The sequence below is a fragment of the Mus caroli genome, unplaced genomic scaffold (assembly GCF_978045245.1).
Source record: "Mus caroli unplaced genomic scaffold, Mus_caroli_1 scaffold_1, whole genome shotgun sequence".
NCBI classification, from domain to species: domain Eukaryota; kingdom Metazoa; phylum Chordata; class Mammalia; order Rodentia; family Muridae; genus Mus; species Mus caroli.
The window spans coordinates 129550822-129572405 of NW_028227256.1; the positions used below are offsets into that span (position 1 = coordinate 129550822).

General features: G+C 41.1%; 1 protein-coding gene across 5 annotated transcripts in view; it reads right to left on the reverse strand.

Moving 5' to 3' along the window:
* Positions 1-843: 843 nt before the first annotated feature.
* The window catches only part of Mdm4 (MDM4 regulator of p53), a 41048-nt gene continuing 20307 nt past the window's right edge, over positions 844-21584 (reverse strand). For 3 of the 5 annotated variants that reach the window (XM_021157298.2, XM_021157290.2, XM_021157312.3), the window contains 6 exons: positions 20103-20170; positions 19240-19339; positions 16978-17138; positions 12015-12161; positions 9864-9944; positions 844-6853 (listed from right to left, as the gene is read on the reverse strand). In XM_021157298.2, coding sequence (XP_021012957.1) covers positions 6284-6853; positions 9864-9944; positions 12015-12161; positions 16978-17138; positions 19240-19339; positions 20103-20170 — 1127 coding nt within the window. In that variant the 3' untranslated portion in view covers positions 844-6283. The remainder of the gene's footprint in view (positions 6854-9863; positions 9945-12014; positions 12162-16977; positions 17139-19239; positions 19340-20102; positions 20171-21584) is intronic. The other 2 variants (XM_085841100.1, XM_085841099.1) reach the window with 1 other exon arrangement.

A 21584-nucleotide genomic window follows, 5' to 3' on the forward strand; every position in this document is an offset into this window, starting at 1 on the left:
TGTGAAAAGGTTGCCAAAATGAAATCAACAGAACTGATGTCAGTCTATTGCTCCACTGGCTTAGGTCCCACTTTAAAGTCCCAGCCCCCACCGTGTCAGGAAACACACCACCCCATCCCAGGGCTCACACAGATGGAGCGCACACTGAGAGGACAGTATTTATTTGGCAGTCTGTGAACAGTGCCCCAAGGTGTGCCATACAACCACTAAAGGCTGGGAACTGATTTTAGTGCTATTTAGGTGAATGGCCTCTTTAACAGCATACACACTATCAAGCTAGCCCTCCAAAGAACAGAGGCCCATGGAGTGAAGGCCCTGAGATTCAATATAAAACATTTACACCAGCTGGGGTGGCACATACCTTTCATCCCAGCACTTGAGAGACAGAGGCAGGCAGGTCTCTGACGTGGAGACCAGATACATATAAAGTTCCAGGCCAACCAAGGCTATATAGTGAAACCTTGCCTAAACACACACACACACACACACAAGTTATAAAGAGCTCCCATACATTTCATTAATTTTCCAAGAACTCTACTCTCCAAGGTTCATGAGCCACTGGTGGACTCTAGCAGATGCTGGGGACATGCGTGTTTCATGACAAACACTTTGCACTAATCCTGACTTGAAAATACAGTAAGCTCCATTTTTAATATTACTCTGCAGATGTTTCGTTTCTTTAGGAAATGGGAAGCAGAAATGAATACAATTACTCTAATATGCAACTTAGGGAAAAGCTGCCACTGACTTTTAATCACTTCCCCAAATCATGCCAAAGATTACAGAAAATGGGTTAGCTGTACATAAGCAAAATTACCTATTTCCAATAATGACAAAACACAATGAAATGAAAACTGTTTAATCACACAAAAACACAGTAAAAACGCATTAAAAGCATTACATAGTGCAAACACCCATGTACAGGGCTATTAACTTAGTGGCACTGTAAAAAGTTACATAAGGACACACGGAAACATTTCTCCCTGGCCTCCTTAGTAAGCTGCCCTTCTCAGTTTATTACCCCTCATTTGCTTCTGCACTGGCAAGTACCAGACTGGGAATGTCATGAAACTGCCTCTCGACACACTAGTCGAGCATCTCATGCCACCCACTCAAGTGTACACAGAATGAATTCCTATACAGCAAGACAAAGCAAGGAAGTTCCATCAGGACAGAATGTGCTATCTAGATTTACATGTGCTTCTCAAAGCATCTGGAGACAACTCTTCCTAATCAAGAGCTGAGTGTCAAGGAAAGGACAGGCAGGTGGGCGGAGACTGAGAGCAGGCAACACAGGTTCTGCTGAGCAGGCGGTCAGAAGAGCCGCACTCACTTCCAGAATAAAGCATTCTCAGTATAAACTCCAGAGCACAGCCGACCAAGACCACTGGCTTCCTCCATCTTCAAGGCAGTCAGAGTTTTTAAGAGTTGTTCCTCCATAGTCGCCACATCAAACTGAGGTAGAAATGGATAGCTGTGTGTGTTGGCTTTACAGGTGAGAAAAACTGTAGCTTACAACTTCCAGAGTAGGACACAAGCTGCTGGCTAAGAAGGCCAAAAGCACTGCATCTCCTCCTGTTTTCTCTTAGGGGGTCATTCTTACTGAAAGGGAAGTGAAAACTATGGGCAGGAAGAGGGGGAAGATTGACCTCAAATTCCTTAGTGCTCAAACCAACCAACACCTCCACAAAGGAAGCCAGACGACAGCTGTGCCCTCCCAGCTTCCCGGCTCTCTGCTGGAGCTCATGGTCCATTCTGTAACCACAACACTGCTTCAGAACAGGCTGAAGGAGGACCCTACATAAGAACACTGTGTTTACCCAAGGTGACAGATGGCCTCTGGCATAAAAGCAATGTCCAAATGCAGCTAACTCAGAAATAGGAGACCATAAAAGCGGTGAGGGAGGGAGGGAGAGTGAAGGGAAATGTTTACACACATCAAATACTTGCTGTTTAAGAATACAAAGCGCCTTTAGGTAACAAATTAAATGCTAGTATTGGCCCTCAAGTGTCACAACACAATGCTAATCTTCAGTAAAGCGTTTGCCAAGCTCTAAAAACCACTGAAGCAACTACTTGCCCTCTTAGCTTATCTCTGACTCCTCCCGCTTAAGAAATGGGACGTCTACTGTGCTGTGCTGTGCTGTGCTCCTAGATGGGACTGACGGGGGCGCCTATGCAAAGACATAAGCAGCACCATGGATATGAGATCATTTTTGGTAACATCAGTTACATGGGCGTGGTGGTAGAAAGGCAGAAATCTGTGAGTTTGGGGACAGCCTAATCATAAAGCAAATTCTAGGTAAACCAAATAGCGAGACTCTGTCTCTGAAAACATAACAAAAAAACAAAAACAAAAACAAAAAAAACCCTAAGGCTATCAAGGTAAGATCAGAAATAATTTACAATAAAAGTTTAACAATGCTACATTCACCAATAATGGCATTACTTGGGATTGCACATTACATCAAAAGATCTCAAAATGTCTACAAGACAGTCTTTCATAAGAGGGGAGAGCTGGCAGCTCCTCTAAAGAAACATATAGTATCTGCAAACCATGAACAACTGTCAACAGAAAGACCCAAGCTAGGTCTGGGGAGTCACTTTCACCAACCACCTGTCTTGGATACTCATTAGCAGCTTAGCCTTAGAGGGCTCAACGGTTCCTCTCATAAGCTTAACTGCAACTATCTACTCATAAATCTAAGGAACCTGGTGATACAAGCTCACCGTTCCCTATGGCAGTGCAAAATTCCACCCATCTGTAAACATTGTACACTTTACTTTTGGCACAGGACAGCTTCCAGGTTTATCTTTGAAGTGCAGGTTCTAAACAGCTAGTTCTTTATCTTAAGACATTTTTAGCAAAGGTAGCATCAATCTATAGTGTGCACATACATGAATTGTAAGAGGCACCAAAAAATAGTATTCTTTAGACTGAATCAACAATTTGGGCAAAAAGGAAAATAACAGTCACAGTATCTAAAGCCATGGAGATTCACAGAATATCATGGAAACAGAACAAAACAGCCAAACAGCTGGTCCAAAAGTGTCTTTCTTTCTAAAGAGGATTAAACAAGTAACATAGAGAATTGGGAATGACCCCCAATTTCTCAATCAACTTTTCAAAGGCCCCAACATTACATTGAACTGACACACAAAGGTTACAAATGATCCTGGCTTTCAGAATAAATTCCTTCAAACCATGCAAAGTATCACATACATCTAAATATACATAAATAATGAATACATATCCACACAGTCACAAATGCTTGGCGGTACAATGTTCCATCATACAATTTTGTGGCAGGTAAGAGGCCAGTCTGGCTGCTCTAATCTACCCGTTCCAGCCCTCAATCATAAATCTACTACATCCTAAATGGGCAAGGGAGGCAGTCACACCTGTCTGAAGCCTAGCTCTGAGTCGCTCATCTGACACAGTAGTAAACAGAAGCACATCAACAACCAGGAAGTCCCCTGTGAGGAACACAGTAACAGTGAGACCCTGGAGACTTTCCTAGTAATCCAACACCTCTGCTCTGCACTTTTTGTCCAAGATAGAATAACAAAAACTTAAATAAAAAGCAAAATAAGAAATTTAGTCATTACATGCCTAGAATTCCAGCTCTCGAGAGGCAAAAGCAGGAAGGTCACTGCAAAACTGAGATGTAGGGTAAGGGTAAAGCCCAGGCCAGTCATGGTGAAACAGTAAGACTCTGCCCCAAAAGATTAGAAGCATTAGAATGAAGCTGACATACTATATCATGTATCCTATTTTGAATGCAGTGCCTGGAATTAAAACATCTTAATGACCCAATTCCACCCAGGAGGTCCATGTCTAGGAAATGACTAAAGTCCAGGGCTAAACATATCCTAGCCTATTCTCAAGCAGGGACTGAGTGATGACATCTAGGATTACCTCTAAGCTACTGTTTCTCACTGCCATGGAGATATGGATATACAAGTCTGTTATCAGTCCCTCAGAGAGACTGCACAGCAATCCCAACAGGAGCTGTAGTATTTTCAATACAAGCAGAAGACCCATAATAGCAAGGACTTGGCCACTGAGTTTGCTACAAATAGTGAAATTATCAACTGGGAGCAATGAATGACAAACTGGTGGTTTGAATGAGAAGGCTCCCCTATGCTCATGCTGGAATATTTGGTCCCCAGCTGGAGGAACTACTTGGAAAGGATTAGGAGATGTGGCTTTGTTGGGGAGGTCTGTCACAAGGTGAAGGCTTGAGGTTTCAAAAGTCCATGCCGTTCCCTGGGTTCTCTCTCGGCCTACTTGCAGATGGAGATGTAAGCTCTCAACTGTTCCATCATGAACTAAATACCCCTGAAACCATAAACTCAATAAATGCTTTCTTGAACATTCTGCCTTCGTCGGGGTGTTTTGTCACAGCAATTTTAGAGTAGCCAAGACACAGAAGCTACTACCAGGAAGTGGATCTTTGCCATGAAAGACCTGACCATGTGGTTTTTTTGGAGGAATGTGTAAGACTTTGGACTAAGAAAGGGTTCAAGGCTGTAAACAGAGCTTAATGGGTCCAGTTGGAGCCTAAAAGACAGTAGTGCTGAGAGGAAGCCTAGACCAAGAGGCTGCAGGGTATAACAATTATTAACAACTGGCTAAAGACTTATTCTTGTTATGTTTTGACAAAGAATGTGGCTGCCTTCTACCCTTGTCCTAAGAATTTGCCTAAGGCTGGAGTGAAAAGTAATTTAATGGAAGAGATTTCCAGAAAGCCTAATACTGGCTCTGCAGCACAGTAATTAGTAATTCTTTTCATGGAATGTGGTGGTTTACGTGAGAATATAAACCACAGGCTCTTAAGTTTGAATACTTGGCCCCCAGTCAGTGGAAACAGCAGACCAATTATGACACTGGGGGGGCAGGCCCTGGGGTTTTCCAGGGCTCTCTTTCTCTCTGCATTCTACTTGCAGATCAAGATGTGAGCTCTCAGCTGTCCCTACCTGCATCATGGATTCTAACCCCCTCAAAAGCAAACCCCATTAAATGCTTCCTTTTATATTTTGCATTGGTGCTTTGTCACAGCAATTAAAGAGTAACTATGATAACTGATCCAGTGGGAATTTGGTAAAGTTGGGTCTACTGGTAGAGCATGGGACAGACAGGGAACATGGGACCAATGCAAGGTAAAGCTAACATAGCTCCTCTTAGTAGTAATTAGAGGAGCCCCAGTGGTCCCAGGCCAGCAGAGACATAATGACTTAAGGGGACTGGATACCATGCACCTCCCCCTTTCTAACAGCAGGAGCCATAGGAAAAGCCAAGACAGCTAGATTGCCCTCAAGTTCAATAGTTCTAGGGACTTGGTCTTTAAAATGAAGTAATCATATCCCTGGGGAAACATCAAGATGGCCCCCATGTGTTCAGTGGACACAGAACAGGCATAAGGGATTCAGCTTGAATATCTTCAGTTCATATATTGATATTATACTAAATTGATGTGGTCTAAAATGACTAAGCAGAATTGAAGAGATCAATTGGTTTCCCTCCTTTCACAGCTGCTACATTCCTTCTCTACTGTTCACGCCTTATCATAGGCCACTGCCTCAGAATGTGAACAACTCCAGAGCACAAAATACAAAACACCTAGCCAGCTTGAGACACAAATGCAAAGTGTGGGCAACAAAGTCTGTACCTTTCCTTTTTAGAACTGATAAGGCTGAGAAGAGATGTACACCTGTGTTATCTGACCTAAAACTAAGATTTCAGATGGGCATAGTGGGACGGCCTAGGAGTACATAGGTGGTAGACAGGTATCAGGAACTTAAGGTCAGCCTTGGCTACACAATGAGCGACTGATTGGACATGTCCTCTTCAGTGTTAGCCCTAGTATTTAATAACTGCTTTAGATTTTGATGCTTCAAGAACATTACATAATACCAGGGTAGAGAATAAATCAATTAATGTATTATTCTTGCAATAATTTGGAAGTGAATAAAAGAATGCATTGCTATGTTTGTATTGATATTATTCCCTCCTGGGTTTACAATTTGGAAGAACAAAGTATCTTCTCATTAATGAAACCCTCAAAACTTAGCTAAAATTCCATATATGCTTATACAAATAAACACATGAAAATGGGTCACATTTATAAAAGATACTCAATAATGATCCTTTTAAGACTAAGATCTCATTATATGGCCCAGACTGGCATCAAAATTGGTGATCTTCTGCCCCTGCCTCTAAGAATACTGATTTTTTGATAAATGACCTGGTCCTCCTAGTACTTCTCTGTGACTGACTCAACTATGCTATAAAAACTTTAATAACCAACTGGATCTCTTTCTTACAAGCAGGACACGAAGCCCCAGACTTCTTCAGTCTCCTGGCACAGTGGAAACATGTCGTCAGATGGCTCGTCTTCCCATGAATAATGTTCCCATCCCGAGGCCTTTTTTCACATAAGCTACACGGCTTTAAGACATTCTGGAAATCTTCCATACTTTCTGCTTCAGCTTTCTGCTCAGAAAAAATATCTGTTTGTTCTCTCGTGCTTGAGATGATCTCTTGGCTTTCAGAACTATGAGCCAAATCCAAAAATCCTACTGAGTTGCAAGGGTCGAACCTGGGCTTTTCCTCCTTTAAATATCCATCTTTAGGCCTAACAACAGGAGCTGAAATGGTTCTCCTACAATCAGGAACATCAATTCCTTCATTGTCCTTCTTTTCAGGTATGGCAGTAATATTAGATGTAGATAGAGAATGAGTTAATTTAGAACAATCCGAATACCAATCCTTTCTCAAGGCCCAGCAACGAAAACAGTACCTCTTGCTTGGAGAATTAAACTTCTTGCACTCCGTACACTGCCACTCATCCTACAAGAGGTTAAAATAATTAAAACTGATGCTGAGACAAATGTGTGTTCACTATCCCCACAGTAATGAAAAACAAATAATTTTAAAAGACGGGCAAAATTCACATTTCACTAAGTGTCAAAACATCCCATACCAGTGGTCCAACCTGAGACCTGAACAAATTTCATAGTCACAAAGCAGAAAACCTTTGCAAAAACAGCCAGTATGTTCTTAACCACTGGGTAGCGGCTAAGAGCACTAACTGCTCTTCCAGAGGTCCTGAATTCAATTCCCAGCAACCACATGGTGGCTCACAACCATCTATAATGGAATCTGATGCACTCTTCTGTCTTGCAGGTTTACATACAGATAGAACACTCATATACAATCAATTAACAGACAAAACAGGTTTTAAGAAATAAAGACATCACTACAGTTCAGTGAAATTTAAATCCTTGCTAACTTTCAAGGTAGTTATCTGGAGTGGCCCAGTACTGACAGAATCAATGATTTGGTAACACACAGACTGCATTTCTTTCAGGATGTGGTAGTCTAAATGAATAGCCCCTCCAAGTCTCTAATATTTGAATACTCAGTCCCCAGCTGGTGTTAATTTGAGTTGATTGAAATTGCCCTCAAAGGTTCAGATTTGAATGTTTGGTTACTAGAGAGTGGCACTATTTGAAAGAATTAAGAGGTGTAGCCTTGTTGGAGGAAGTATGTCTCTGTAGGTGGGCTTTGAAGTTTTCAGAATCCCATGCCAAGTCCAGTGGCCCTCTCTTCCTGCTGCCTGAAAATCCCCATCTAGAACTCTCATTACTCTTCCAGCACCACATCTGCCTGCACACCGCCCTGTTCCCTGCTGTGTGGAGAATGGACAAAACCTCTGAAATTGTAAGCAAGCCCCAATTAAACGTTTCCTTTGATAAGAGTTGTCTTGGTCATGGTGCCTCTTCAGAGCAATAGAACACTGACTAAGACATGGCCTTATTGGAAAAAGTATAACTGGGAGCCAGCCTGAGGTTTCAAAAGCCTCCCTCCCTCCCCAGTGAGCTCTCTGCTTCTTGCTTGCAGTTTATTAGGTGAGAAAGCCAGTGAGCCCCTCAATTCTGCTATCACAGGCTCTAACCATGTAGAACTGTAGGTGTAATTAAATGCTTTCTTTCTAAGTTGCTTTGGTCATGGTGTTTTATCAAAATAGAAAAATAGCGGATGCACAGGACAAAGGCCAAACACGGCAAGTGCAGAGGTCATAACTCAACTGTCTAGAATGAGAGGCAAGAAACAGACAGCATTTTTAAAACTTCAACGCTCACCAGTTTAGGACCCTTCAATCTTGCCTGAAATACTATATAAATATTTAAAAGACCATTATAATAATTTGGAACTCATAATTGATAGTTTGCTAGTTTAACTGCCATCACTTTTTTATAGTACATATCAGGGCTTATTAAGTCTAATGGCATCTTTCTGATGACATACCATGTCTATTTGCATAGCTCTTCTGTGCCCAAGTGCCAAAGAAGTCTGGTAAAGATAAGAACATTTATCTAGCTATTTGTATCATGGTCAAGAACATATATCAGAACAATTGTGGTCCACTTATCTTTGCAAAGAATTACCACAATAGTCAACAGCATAAGGATGGACAGAGCACGGTGAGAATCAACACCAGGGACAACCTAGAGTTCTATCCTAAGTAGCAAAATGTAAAATTACTTTTTTTTTTTTTTTTTTTTTTTTTTTGGTTTTTTCGAGACAGGGTTTCTCTGTATAGCCCTGGCTGTCCTGGAACTCACTTTGTAGACCAGGCTGGCCTCGAACTCAGAAATCCCCCTGCCTCTGCCTCCTGAGTGCTGGGATTAAAGGCGTGCGCCACCAACGCCCGGCATAAAATAACTTTTTTATTGAACTCCTGTCATCTATTTCCATAGTGAGTAATTTACAGAGGAAACTTGATTTAAAAAAAAAAAATGGTAGAAAAAAAAAGCCCTCAAAGTATATACACTTGGGTTTAGATTTGTCACTTGGCAACAAACTTAAGATCTATTACCTAAAAGCTGAATTACCAACTCTTCTAATATAAATGGAGTAACCCTCCATTTATATCAACTGTATGTGGGTTTTTGTTGTTGTTTGGTATTTCTACAGGGTCTCTCTGTGTAGCTCTGGCAATCATAGAACTTGTCTGTAGAACAAACTGACCTAGAACTCAAAGAGACCCACCTGCTTCTGCTCCCACCATTGGCCAGCTCACTTGCATCTGTTTAACAGATGCTGGTAAATTGTTTTTCTACATTAACCTATAGGTCTGTCCTTAGATAAGAAAGTTGTTCAAGTAGGGAAAGTAACAGAGGACTATTCTGAACAACTCTGCATCAATCCTGCCAGATAACCAAAGAATTTGTGTTGTTATTACATTGTGAGTTTTTTGCATATGTGTGTTTGTGTGTATACTGTGAGTCCAAGGATCAAATTCAAGTGGTTAAGGTTTGGCAGCAAGCCTTTGCCTACTGAGCCACAAGTGTGCCAGAGCAGGCTTGTGGAGGTCAGAGGGGAACTTCAGGTATGGTTTATCACCTTCTACCCTGTTTGACAAGGTCCCTGTCATTTGCTACTGCATATGCCAGGCTAGTTGGACTATAAGCCTGCAGGAATTCTTCTGTCTCCACCTTCTTTGTTGCTACAAGAGCCCCAGGATTACAGACACACACTCCCAAGCCTGCTCTCCACGGGTTCTGGGACTCCGAAGTTCCTCATGCTTCACATCAAGTGTTGCCCTGTCAAACCAGCCCCTGTGTTAGCAGGAACAGATAGATTGATCATCTTTTTCCAAAGTAGAAAAAATTAGTAGCTCAAATTATTCTTTTATTCTCTCAAATTGCAGTTAAAAACTTCTGAAGATGTAATGTAAAGAACCCAGCATATCTTAGTAACTAGGAAACGCAGACAGAAACAGTAAAAATGACATTCTGCAATGCACAGGAACTAAGATGCAGCTAAAAACTGCCCACAGCAAAGCAGCTTTTACCTCAGAGGTAAGTTCCACATCAGTGTCATCGCTCAAGGACTTCGAGTCCTCAAGATCATCATCTTTCCCCACCTCCAGCATCTGTGAAGGGACAGAGACTGCATTAGACAAGCTCACCTGCTTCCCGGGGGACTGCGGATCTGAAAGCAAAGGTGACGAACAGCTTCAATATAAAACTCCCTCCACCCCACATCACTACCACTTAAAAACCACAGGGTTACTAAATACCTTCTATATTCAGAAAGAGGTGTCCAAATTCATAGCTTCAAAGAAAATAACTGCCAGAAGGAAAATAAAAGCAGCAATTCCTATGCAGGAAATGTTATCTTGCCCAAGGTGGCCACAGGGAATGAAATAGAGCACTTTAAAGCTTTACTCTTCACATTCAAGAAAGCTATGTGACAATCTGGCTGCCTTACAAAAGCCTGCCCACAGACCAGCCAAGTGTGCGAGTGCACACACACCTTAATCCCAGCAGGCAGGAGGCAGCAGCACACAGATCTCTGTGAGTTCCAGACCAGTCTGGTTTAATGGTGGGATCCTGCCTCAAAAGAAGGAAAGAAGAGAGTGGGAAGGAGAGAGGAGGGGAGAGGAAGGGAAGAAGAAAGGGAGCGGAGGGAGGGAAGAAAGAAAGAAATGTAGATAGTCTAGAACATAGTTCCATAATCTCAACATTTTGTAGGCAAAGGCAAGAAACTGCCAATAGTGCAGGGTCTACTTAATCTGCATATTGGGTTCCAGATCAAATAGAAATACAGAACATTCCTCTTTATCAAGAAATAATTAACCAGGCATGGTAGCAAAGTACACAGATTGCAGGCCTTAAGAGGCAAAGGAAGGGGGATCTACATGAGTTCTGGGCTACCCAGGGCTACATGGAGTTCTCTCACAGTTCAAGTATTTCAAGGCCCATTCTTTTATATAAAAATGTCCAAACTGTCATCCTCACTTTAGTCACTAACATTCCTCCCCATGTTGTTTATAGTTGGTTTAGAGAGTCTAACACATATTATAGCAAACAACCCGAAGTCCTATGAAAACCTGCTACCTTTATCTTCTGCTACATTTATTCAGTGGCTTTTTAAAAAATGTATTTATGTGAATTATTGTGAGATGTTGGATCCTAGAGTTCCTGACAGTTGTAAGCTGCCATGTGGGTACTGGGATTTGATTCTGTGCCCTCTGAAAGAGCAACTAGTGTTCCTAAACACTGAGCCATCTCTCTAGCCCCTCAGTTGTCTTTTTTTAAGATCTTTTTTCAGTTAAGTGTACAAAAATAATGGGTCTCGTATGACACTTTCACACATAATCAATGGCTATTACCGAAGCTTGTCTATGTGCTAAGCACTAGCTCTGCTGCCCAATCCTTCTGACACCCAAGCTGCTACTTTAATTGTATGCTTACACCATGATACCTTTTTAAGTTTTTTTCAAGACAGGGTTTCTCTGTATAGCCCTGGCTGTCCTGGAACTAGCTCTGTAGAACAGGATGTCCACAAACTCAGAGATCCACCTACCTGCCTCTGCCCCGCAGTGCTGGGATTAATGGTATATACCACCTAACTAGCTCTAATTTCTTTTAAATTCTATGTATGCAAATGGCTTTAAGCATGTGAACAGTGTCCAAGGAGACCAAAAGAGAGCATTAGATCCCCCTGGATCTAGAGTCAGAAGCAGTGAGCCACCAGGCATGGGTATGAGAACCTGAACTCAAGTTCTTGGGGAGAGCAAGGAAGCTCCAGCTCCTATCCCCTATCTCTAACTCCCTTCTTAATATAGGAGAAAATCAGACTAACCTCAACATAGGTTTTAAAAATTAGCTTTTTCCAATTTTGTTATGAAGTGGTTACAAAGCTACCAAAGTTCTTTAAATACAAGGATTCTTTTCTCCTGTAACAGAAACTGTTAAGGCCATTTATAGTTTTGCCTGATAAGCAAAAGTTTCTAAAAGAAACACTCCACAATGAGTTCACTGAAGTAAAGGGGCAGCATGTCCCTAACACAGCAATAACTTCTCCATGAATCTTGGCTCATTTCTGAAGCAGCCTTGTCTAACAATTGAAATCCTAAAACTGAGTGTAGAGAAATACTCAAGACCTGCAGATGACTCTAGAGCACAGATACGGACAGAGTGAGAATGCTGGGACATACCTTCTTGTTACTTGTTTTCCCTACTTCACTTGTTTGCTCAGAATTAGCAGCTTCAACTTTTATTCCAACACCTAATTGCTCCGACACGGTCTCATTTAAAAACCACAAATCATCCGTAGTGTCTGAAACAATGGCAGTACCTATATCCTAACAGAGAAAAACAAACATGAGCTCTGTAACTGGGAACTTATCAGAGATGCCGAGTTAACTTAATGCCATTCAGAGAACACGGTGCCTCTCCTCATTCAGCAGGTCTCTACAAAATGGATAGATGTAAGGGTATATGACAAGCAATTTTTTAACAGTAAATGAGATATACAAAATACAAGAAATGGTATAAAAAGAGCTTAATAGTTGATTAAACAGAATGCATTCTACAGTCCTCTCCGTGAGTAAAAAGCTAGAAAGTTCTGTGCTTTCTGACATATCCTTCCTATTTAATATCAATGACTGCTTTCCAGAGAAACACTGGTGGCAATCCCATTCTTTGAACACGATACTCTTGTGTTTCTTTTTGAAAAATAGTTTCATGATGCAGTCCTGTTGAGCCTGGAATTCACTACGTAGCCAAGACTGGATTCGACCTCAACATCCTCCTGCCCCGACCTCTAAGTGCAGAGTCTATACACACGCGCCACCACACACAACTACTTCCTGAAGCTTTCAACAGCATCCAACATATACAAACTTAACTTACTGCATTCATCTGTACACTTCTTTTTTTCAAAGATTTATTTTTATTCTATGTGTACAAGTGTTCTGCTGCATGCAGAGCCCACAAAGGCCAGAAAAGGGCATCCTCTGAACTGAGCTATAACTAACTGTGAGCTACTAAGTGGATGCTGAGAAGTAAACCGAGGTCCTCTGTAAGAACAGTAAGCATTCTTAGCCTCTGAACCATCCCATTATCCATATATTTTATAGAACTTTCTACTCTGCTATTTTATTTAAGATTTGTTTATTGTATATGAGTATTCTACCTACATGTACACCTACCTGTCAGAAGAGAGCATCAGGTCCCATTATAGATGGTTGTGAGCCACCATGTGGTTGCTGAGAATTGAACTCAGGACCTCTGGAAGAGCAGCCTATATGGTCTTAACCACTGAGCCATCTCTCCAGCCTTGTTCTGCTACTGTTAGTACCAGATACTGTCAGTATCAGTTACTGTTCTATGTACAGTAAGTAATCAATGAAAAAGCTCTGGTCTTACATTTCATTGAGAGTAAACAAACAATATGTATAAATAGAAAACCTAAAGTAGCAAATGCAATTGAGAATATCAATTAAGATAAAGGCAAGAAAAGAAACAACAAATGATGAAAGGAATGTTTATACTCTGCTGGTGGAAACTAAAATGTATGCGTGAATGTATACACACACACACCACTAATGTAGTTACTATGGACATCAGTATGAAGGTTTAACATAAAACTTTTCTATTCCAGTACACACTCAAAGGACTCTAGGCCCTACCACATACATACTTGCACCTCTATGTTTACTGCTGTACTTCTCCCAAAAGCTAAGAAATGGACCTATCCTAGAAGTTTATCAACAGATGAATGGATAAAAAAAAGTACGGTACAGAGACAACAGAAAGAAACAGATGGCTTTTTGAGGCATCTTGTTAAGTGAAATAAGCCAGGCTCAGAAAGACATAATACTGAAGGGGAGGGGGGGTAGGTTGTGAAACTACCAAGGCAAAAGAGAGACTGTCACTAATACATGTGACATGAAAGCAAACAGGGAGACCACTAAGGGGAGGAAGGGGACAACCAGTAGAAGACATAGGAAGGGAGTGGAGATGAAGGGCCACTGAGAATGATATATACACCCTCCAAATCAACCGAGTCAAATCCTTATAACTCAGAGACAGGAGCAGCAAACACAAGCACAGGGCTTGCACAGGTCTACAGCAGGTCTTCCCTGTATATATCATAGTTTTCTAGTTTAGTATTTTTATGGAATTCCCATGTGTGTGAACAAAAAGGCCTCTAATTCTTGTGTTCTTGGGCTCTTTTCCTTCTGTTAGTTTGCTTTGCCTAACTTCAATGTGATGATTTCCATCTTATTATATCTTATTTTACTAAAAAGAATGTAAATAAGCCAGATGGTGGAGGCACATGCCTTTGATCCCAGCACTTGGAAAGCAGAAGCAAGTGTATCTCGTAAGTTCGAGGTCAGTCTGGTCTACAGAATAAGTTCCAAGGCTATACCATGTATTGAAAAACAAAAACAAAGCAAAGAAACAAACAAACTATATATAAATGAAATTACTAGTTACTTCTGACACCCTCACATATACATGCAGGCAAAATATCAATACACATAAAAAATAAATTTAGAAAAAGTTAATTCACATTCTGAGTGTTCAGCTTGCTTTTTTATATTAAAAGCATTTTTGTTATTAGTAAAAAATTTTTTTTACTCAAAAGAAAAAGAATGATATATGAAAATGACATAATGGAACCCATTATTTTATATACTGGTTTTTTTAAAGCACATATTTTTTATTCACTTTATCCACAGCCTCCACTCCCTCCTCTCCTCCCCGTCCCACCCTTACAAATCCTTCTCCCCATTGGCCCCCTCCCCTTGGGTACCACCCCACCCTGGGACATTTAGGTTTAGGGGGACTAGGCACATCCTCTCCCACTGAGGCCCAACCAGGCAGTCCCGGGGGAGTAAGAGGATCCAATAGCAGGGAACAGAGACTGAGGCAGAGACAGAGACAGCCCCAACCCCATTCTACTGGTTAGGGGATATTTTTTTTTTTTTTTTTAATTTATATGAGTATTTTGTTGCTGCCTTCAGACACACAGAAGGCAGCATTGGATCCCACTGTAGATGGTTGTGAGCCACCATAAGGTTCCTGGGTATTGAACTCAGGTACTCTGAAAAAACAGCCAGTGCTCTTAACCAGTGAGTCATTTCAGCAGCCTGGGAATTTATTTTTTTAATGGTTTGCTTTTATTTACATTGGTGTTCGCCTGCATGTACATCTGTGTGAAGGTGTCCGATCCTTGGGAACTGTAATTACAGAGGGTTGTGAGCTACCATGTGAGTTCTGGGAAAGAAAACACGGGTCCTCTGGAAGAGCCGCCAGTGCTCTTTAACTGCTGAGCCATCTCTCTAACCCCCTTTTAAACATTTTAAAAAGACTTAAGAAAAAAATGTCAAAGGAGCAGGACAGCTGGAGAGGAGGAGATTTGGAGGCTGGTCTTACAGGGTTACTACTTAGGAGTGGACGTCTAACGGTAGGAAATGGATCCCCGTGGAATCATGCAGCTCAGGAATCTCAGAACTAGTTATAATGATCTCCAAAAAGAAGTTACACTCACATTCTAAATCACAAAAATGAAAGAGAGATTTGAGAGGGATGCTTCACAAAGCAAAAAACAAATTTAAGTTGCCTTAGGAAGGAAGGAATTCTGAACTACAGGATTAAAAACCCTGTGTGTCTGGAACACAGGCAGTGAGCAATGAGAACTGAAAAAGACAAGCTAGAGACAAGCTACAGCTATGGTAAAAAGTCTAGATTTTATTCTACTTGTTTTTTGATCCCACCAAAGAATTGTAAGCATGGCAATAATGCAAGTTAACCACTTATAACATGTACTGTTGGGGGCTGCAGAGATGGCACAGTGGTTAAGACCACTGGCTGCTCTTCCAGAGGTCCTGAGCTCAATTCCCAGCAACCACATGGTGGCTCACAACCATCTGTAATGGGATCTCTACATGCAGGTGTACATGCAGATAGAGCACTCATATAAATGAAATTAAAAATAAAAATTCTTGTCCAGCACTCAGGATGCAAAGGCAGGCACAGCTCCCCAATTTTGAGGCCTGGAACCTACACAGTAAGTTCCAGAACAGAAACAGATAGACCTATGTAGAGACTAACAGACACCACCAACAAAATGTACCTCTGGGGAGAAATTCATCAGTGGCATTACCTAGAAGAGAAAAACTGTATAATACCAACTTAGCAGGCATAATGTGCCCACAGGTGCAATAACGGCCTGTTATGGAGATAACCAACCACTTCCTGATTAAATATGAGGACCATTCCACAGGAGGGAAATGATGCCTGGTTCTGAAACCCAAGACTGTAGAAATAGTTCAGTGGTTAAGAATATCAGGTTTGGTTCCCAGATGGCAGCTCACAACCATCTCTAACTCTATCTAGTTCTAAGTGATCTTCAAGCCCTCTTTCCGGCTTCTGAGGATGCCTGCACAGGCGGTAAGTACACATACATTCAGACGCTCATGTGCACACTCATGCACTAAAAATTATTTTTTAAAAGAATCAAAAATATCAAAATCAAGAAATATAGATGTGAAGCCGGGCGTGGTGGCGCACGCCTTTAATCCCAGCACTTGGGAGGCAGAGGCAGGCGGATTTCTGAGTTCGAGGCCAGCCTGGTCTACAGAGTGAGTTCCAGGACAGCCAGGACTACACAGAGAAACCCTGTCTCGAAAAAACCAAAAAAAAAAAAAAAAAAAAAAAAGAAACGTAGATGTGGTGTGAAATTGCTCAACTACCTACATGAAAAACAGCAATGGTGCCAGGCAGTGGTAGTGCACACCTTTAATCCCAGCACTGGGGAGGCAGAGACAAGTACATCTCTGAGCTCCATGCCAGCCTGGTCTGAGTATATATGACAGAGAAGGAAGTCAGCATCTCCTGTAGTTTGGCTAAAATTATTAAGTAGAAGGAAAAGACAGGGAAGGAATGTTAGTTTAAAAAAAACATAAATTTCATGCTCAAGGTCAGATTCTCTAACAGTGAACACAGCCTTTGCAAGGGGATCAATGTGGAATTTAGAAAAGTCAGGACTACATCTGAGCATCATATACACACAGATGAAACAAACCACTAAGAATTCTTAACTATAGCCAGAGTAAAAGAACAAAACAACACAAAGCAAAACCAGTTCCCCTCAGATTCGACTTTTACCTGATTTGTCTGTAAATCAGTTGAGCCATTACTTTTAGGAATATAGTTGTTTCTCAAATTCCCTAGAAACCACCAAGGCAGGCCAGCAACGTCCCACTCCTCAAAATCAAGGTCAAGCCTAGATGTCTCATCTTGAGATAAATGTTCTATCAAGTCTTCATCTACAGAAATCAAATGAAAATGACTGTAAGTAATACAGAAGAGCCAAGATGTTTCTCAGCATACTTAACAATCTTTGTAACATCAGTAAAAAGGAGCTCCTGTTCTCAGTAAGAAGGAGACAAAAATCAAATACCTTAGGTATGGCTCAAACCTCCCATTTAGGTTTCATTAGCAAGCAAGAACACTATGAACAGAAGTACTTCAGGCCGGGTGTGGTGGCGCACACCTTTAATCCCAGTACTCAGGAGGCAGAGGCAGGCGGATTTCTGAGTTCGAGGACAGCCTGGTCTACAGAGTGAGTTCCAGGACAGCCAGGGCTACACAGAGAAACCCTGTCTCGAAAAACCACAAAACCCTAAAAGCATCTGAATGTGCTGTTCTAAAAGGAGTTCAAAATGGCCATTTTCTGAAATTTTAAACATTCCCAACCCTGTAATAACTAATGATAATAACTTAGAGCTAGGCATAGAAGTATACACCTGCCTTTTATCCCAGCATATAGCAGGTTCCAGGCTAGCCAGGGCTACACAGTTGAGACCCAAAAACAAAGTATCATTACAATGGCCTACTCTAATACATGTTTTGATAATGGCTTAGCCGTTGGATTGCAAATGGCAGTAACACAAGAGCCCAAATCCTGAGGTACAGATCCTATTGCGGAGTCAAAGGTTGAAGAAGTCTTACTGGTGCCACATATTTGGGATAGTTATCATGTTTTGTTAGGTAACAACCACTATCAACAGAGAACTATACAAATAAGCACATGCATGTGACTTTTATGGATCAAGGGCTCCTTGAGAAATCAGTACTTAAAAGTCCCACAGATAACAAGGCAGTTGGCTCCTCTTGCTGTCATATGTAATCTTTCCCTTCACGTTTGATGGTCCTTTGTGTAGTACTTTAGCATTTCCCTACTGTCTCACTGTCTTCTACCTCCTCCCAATGTACTGGCCCTAGTGATGGCAATCACAGAGGCATTAAGTATGCCCAGGCAAGGATGATTCAAAGATTTCTGCAACCAACTGGTCCCTGACAGAGCACAGCTTAACTAATTACATCCTGCTATTACCATAGATATATTTGTTGCCAGAAAAACTTCAATAACATTTTTATCCATTCATTACTGTAATGATCAGAAACTAATCCCCAAGATAGAATCATTAAAGTTACCCTCGTGTATTCAAGCTCTACAATTTATTATAAAAGGAATATGAATGATTTATTATTTCCACAGGTAAAATGTTGTCCTTTCTACCTACAGATCTTGCTGAAAAGTCTAGAACTATTCATTCCTAAATTTTTATCATAAATTACACTTAGTGTCCAGCTTTTTGTGAGTAGGAAGACTTTGCAGTTAAATGAAATCATACATTTAAAGGACTGAACTAACCTCAAAGTAAACAGATTAAAAATCAATTTATGTTCAAATACAGTGAGAAAACAATCCAGCATGATAAAATGATTCAAATTTAAACATATAAAACAACTTTAGTAACATAACTGAGATATAATCAAAAGTCTAACCTGCCTCTGACCCAATTATGAACCAGGAACAAGTCACTAAAAAACATTATACTATAAATACCTTTAGGGAATTTATAGTTTTGAACATAAAACAAAAACAAACAAACAGCAAAAAAGAACTCTATAATTTACAAAGATTATGGTACAACTTCCAAAATATCAGTTAACTCCCTCACCCTGTCAGGATGAGTGGTGCAGGATGAAAGTTCCTATCAAGGCAACAGAACTTCTCAACATGCTAGCTAATGTCTGCCTCTGTGCTGCTACATATATTTTGCCATTTTTGCAAACTTTCAATCTTTAAAAAATCAGCTTCCATGTCAAAAGATAAATAAAAGCCAAGTCAAAATCTGAAGTCTAAAGCGGGTGATGGAAACTCAAAAGGCTGAGAGCCAACTTGACCAGACAGTGTCCTCTCAAGCTCGCTGGCTCATAAAGGGCCTGTACTACCCACTGTCCAGAAGCTGCCAAAGAACACCTACTATCTAGATAAATGCCATGTCTAGAAGTACAAATAAAGGAGACATGAAAGGAGGGAGGGAGGGGAGGAGGGAGAAGTCTTGATCCAAAGCTTACCTGCTCTGGAGTCTCTGCATTTATGTCGTGAGGTAGGCAGTGTGAGAGTATCCTCTTCTTCAGCTCTTTTTCTGGGATTGGAGTATTCTGTTGCACCGTGCTGAAAGGGAAGGGTGTCTGTTAGGACAGCTGAAATGACTAAGACCAGGGGATGTAGCAGTTCCATTCTGGCTCACCAGTTAGTGTGCAACACAATGGGTTATGCACAGGAAAGAGCTCTGCAGCTGACAAGAATCCTCAAGAAAAGCCAACACACATCTCTCAACACCACCAGCAGAGCAGGCAGAATCCCAAACTTGGGGAAGGGGAATAACTTCTGTACAAAGAACAAAATACATTCTTGAAAAAACAGGCTGTCTGCATAGCCTATTAGGCCTAACTCAGAAAGCAAGTGACACCTCATCATATTTCAAGATGATCTTAAAAGTTCCCCACATTTGAGTTTCAAAACTTTAGGAAATGCCATGACATAAACTTAAACTTAACTGCAACGAGCCTCTACAGTCTAAAACAGCAATGCCTCAAACACTCAAATATATACCATCTTAAACACAAATGCGTGAACACACACACACATATGCATATACACACGCACAGAAAGAGAGAGAGAGAGAGAAAAAGAGAGAGAAACTGGAAGGAGTAAAAATCAGAAGTGCTACATCCCAAAGACACATTCAGAGACTGGAACTCTGTTAAAGGCAGAACAGAGAAGGTTCACTCTGTCCCTGGTCTGTGAACTCCCAAGGGCTTTTCTTATTAAATCCTTACCACATTCACGAAAAGGCCTTGGGAGCCCAAGATCCACAGGTACAGAGAAGGGGCCACTCTGTACAAGAAAAGAAGTCACCGTGCGGTGATTTTACCTTCAGTCGGTCTTGACTTGGAAAATCCATAGTGTGATCCTGTGCGAGAGCGAGAGTCTGAGCAGCATCTGGATAGCAAGTAAAACAAAAGGAAAACCTTCCCTGGTAATAACCATTCTTTCCACACAAAGACCTCAGCATACAGCCCTGAAGCAGGCTTGTTCTCTAGAGATGGACTTCTGCCTGGAAAAGAGTCTCATTCCCAAATGGGGGCAAAAAACAAAACTTCTAAAAATGACAAACCCAACAAAGCCATGTTAAAGGACAACACCAGAGCGACCTGGAGGAAGCACGAGAAGCTGAGGATGCTCTCGCATGGACGAGCAGCTGAGGATGCTCGTGCGTGGCGCGTATTCAGATTTTTATGCAAAAAGTGATTAAGCAGCCAACAATGTGGTGTTCATCTCTTCCTATTTCAACAGACTGCCTACCTTATAAACAACAACAACAAACATTACTTGTCTATTAAAGTTTGTATTTTTAAGTGTTGTATTACAAGACCTGAAAACCAGGAATCTGATAGACTTGTTTCAGAAAACAATTCCATCTTCAAACAAACCCGTACTCTTAAATGCCATGGTGACTCCATGTCTGAATACAGACTGTCACTAAGTCTCATTCTTCTCAGCAACTACATGTTACAAAAAGTATTGAATGTTTCTCTCCCAACAATCAACAGAAGCAAAAGGGAGGCAGAGTGGAGAGAAACTCTGTTTTTAGATTGTTCTTGTCTTCCTATTGTGTGTAATGGGCACACATGTGTAGGACATAAGTCAGTCCTCTCCTTCCACAGTGGGCTCTGTGGATCAAAACTCAGGTCCTCAAGATTGTATAACGATTCCTTTAGCCCACTGAGCCACCACACTGGCCAGACAGACATCCCTATATTACATTAGCTGAAGAGAGAAATATGTTCCAAAGACTTACAAAAGTCTCAAGTGAAACAAAACCTAAAAACATGACTACAGAAAAAAAAAAAAAAAAAAAACAAGCTACTGAGACACTAGCCTGACCTACAGCATCACTATAAGCTTCATGTAACTGAGACACAAGTTACCTGCTAGGTGTGCCTGCTAAGGACTGAGTTCACCAGCCACTAGCAGAGACAGAAAGAAGCTGTTCATGAAAACAGCGTCCAACAGTCAGAGCACCCAGAACCCAGATCCAGACTACAACTATTCTGACACAAAACATGTGTTTTTCAAAATTGTTATACCATTTCTAGAAGCATTTTTATAGCTAAGTACGTATAAATTCAGAAATAGCATCTTCTTGCCAAAGTCATCTTCAAAACAAGAAACAAGATCAAACTAGCAATGCAGGTGGAACAGTTCTTTTTAAAGCACCCTGTGGTTATTACTAAAAAGCCTTTATTTAGGCTATACTACTTAAGAACAAAAGGAAATCATCTAAAAAGCTACAATATGGAAAGAAATTTAAAACTACAAAGCTTGTTATACCTATTTCATTTTATTAATATAC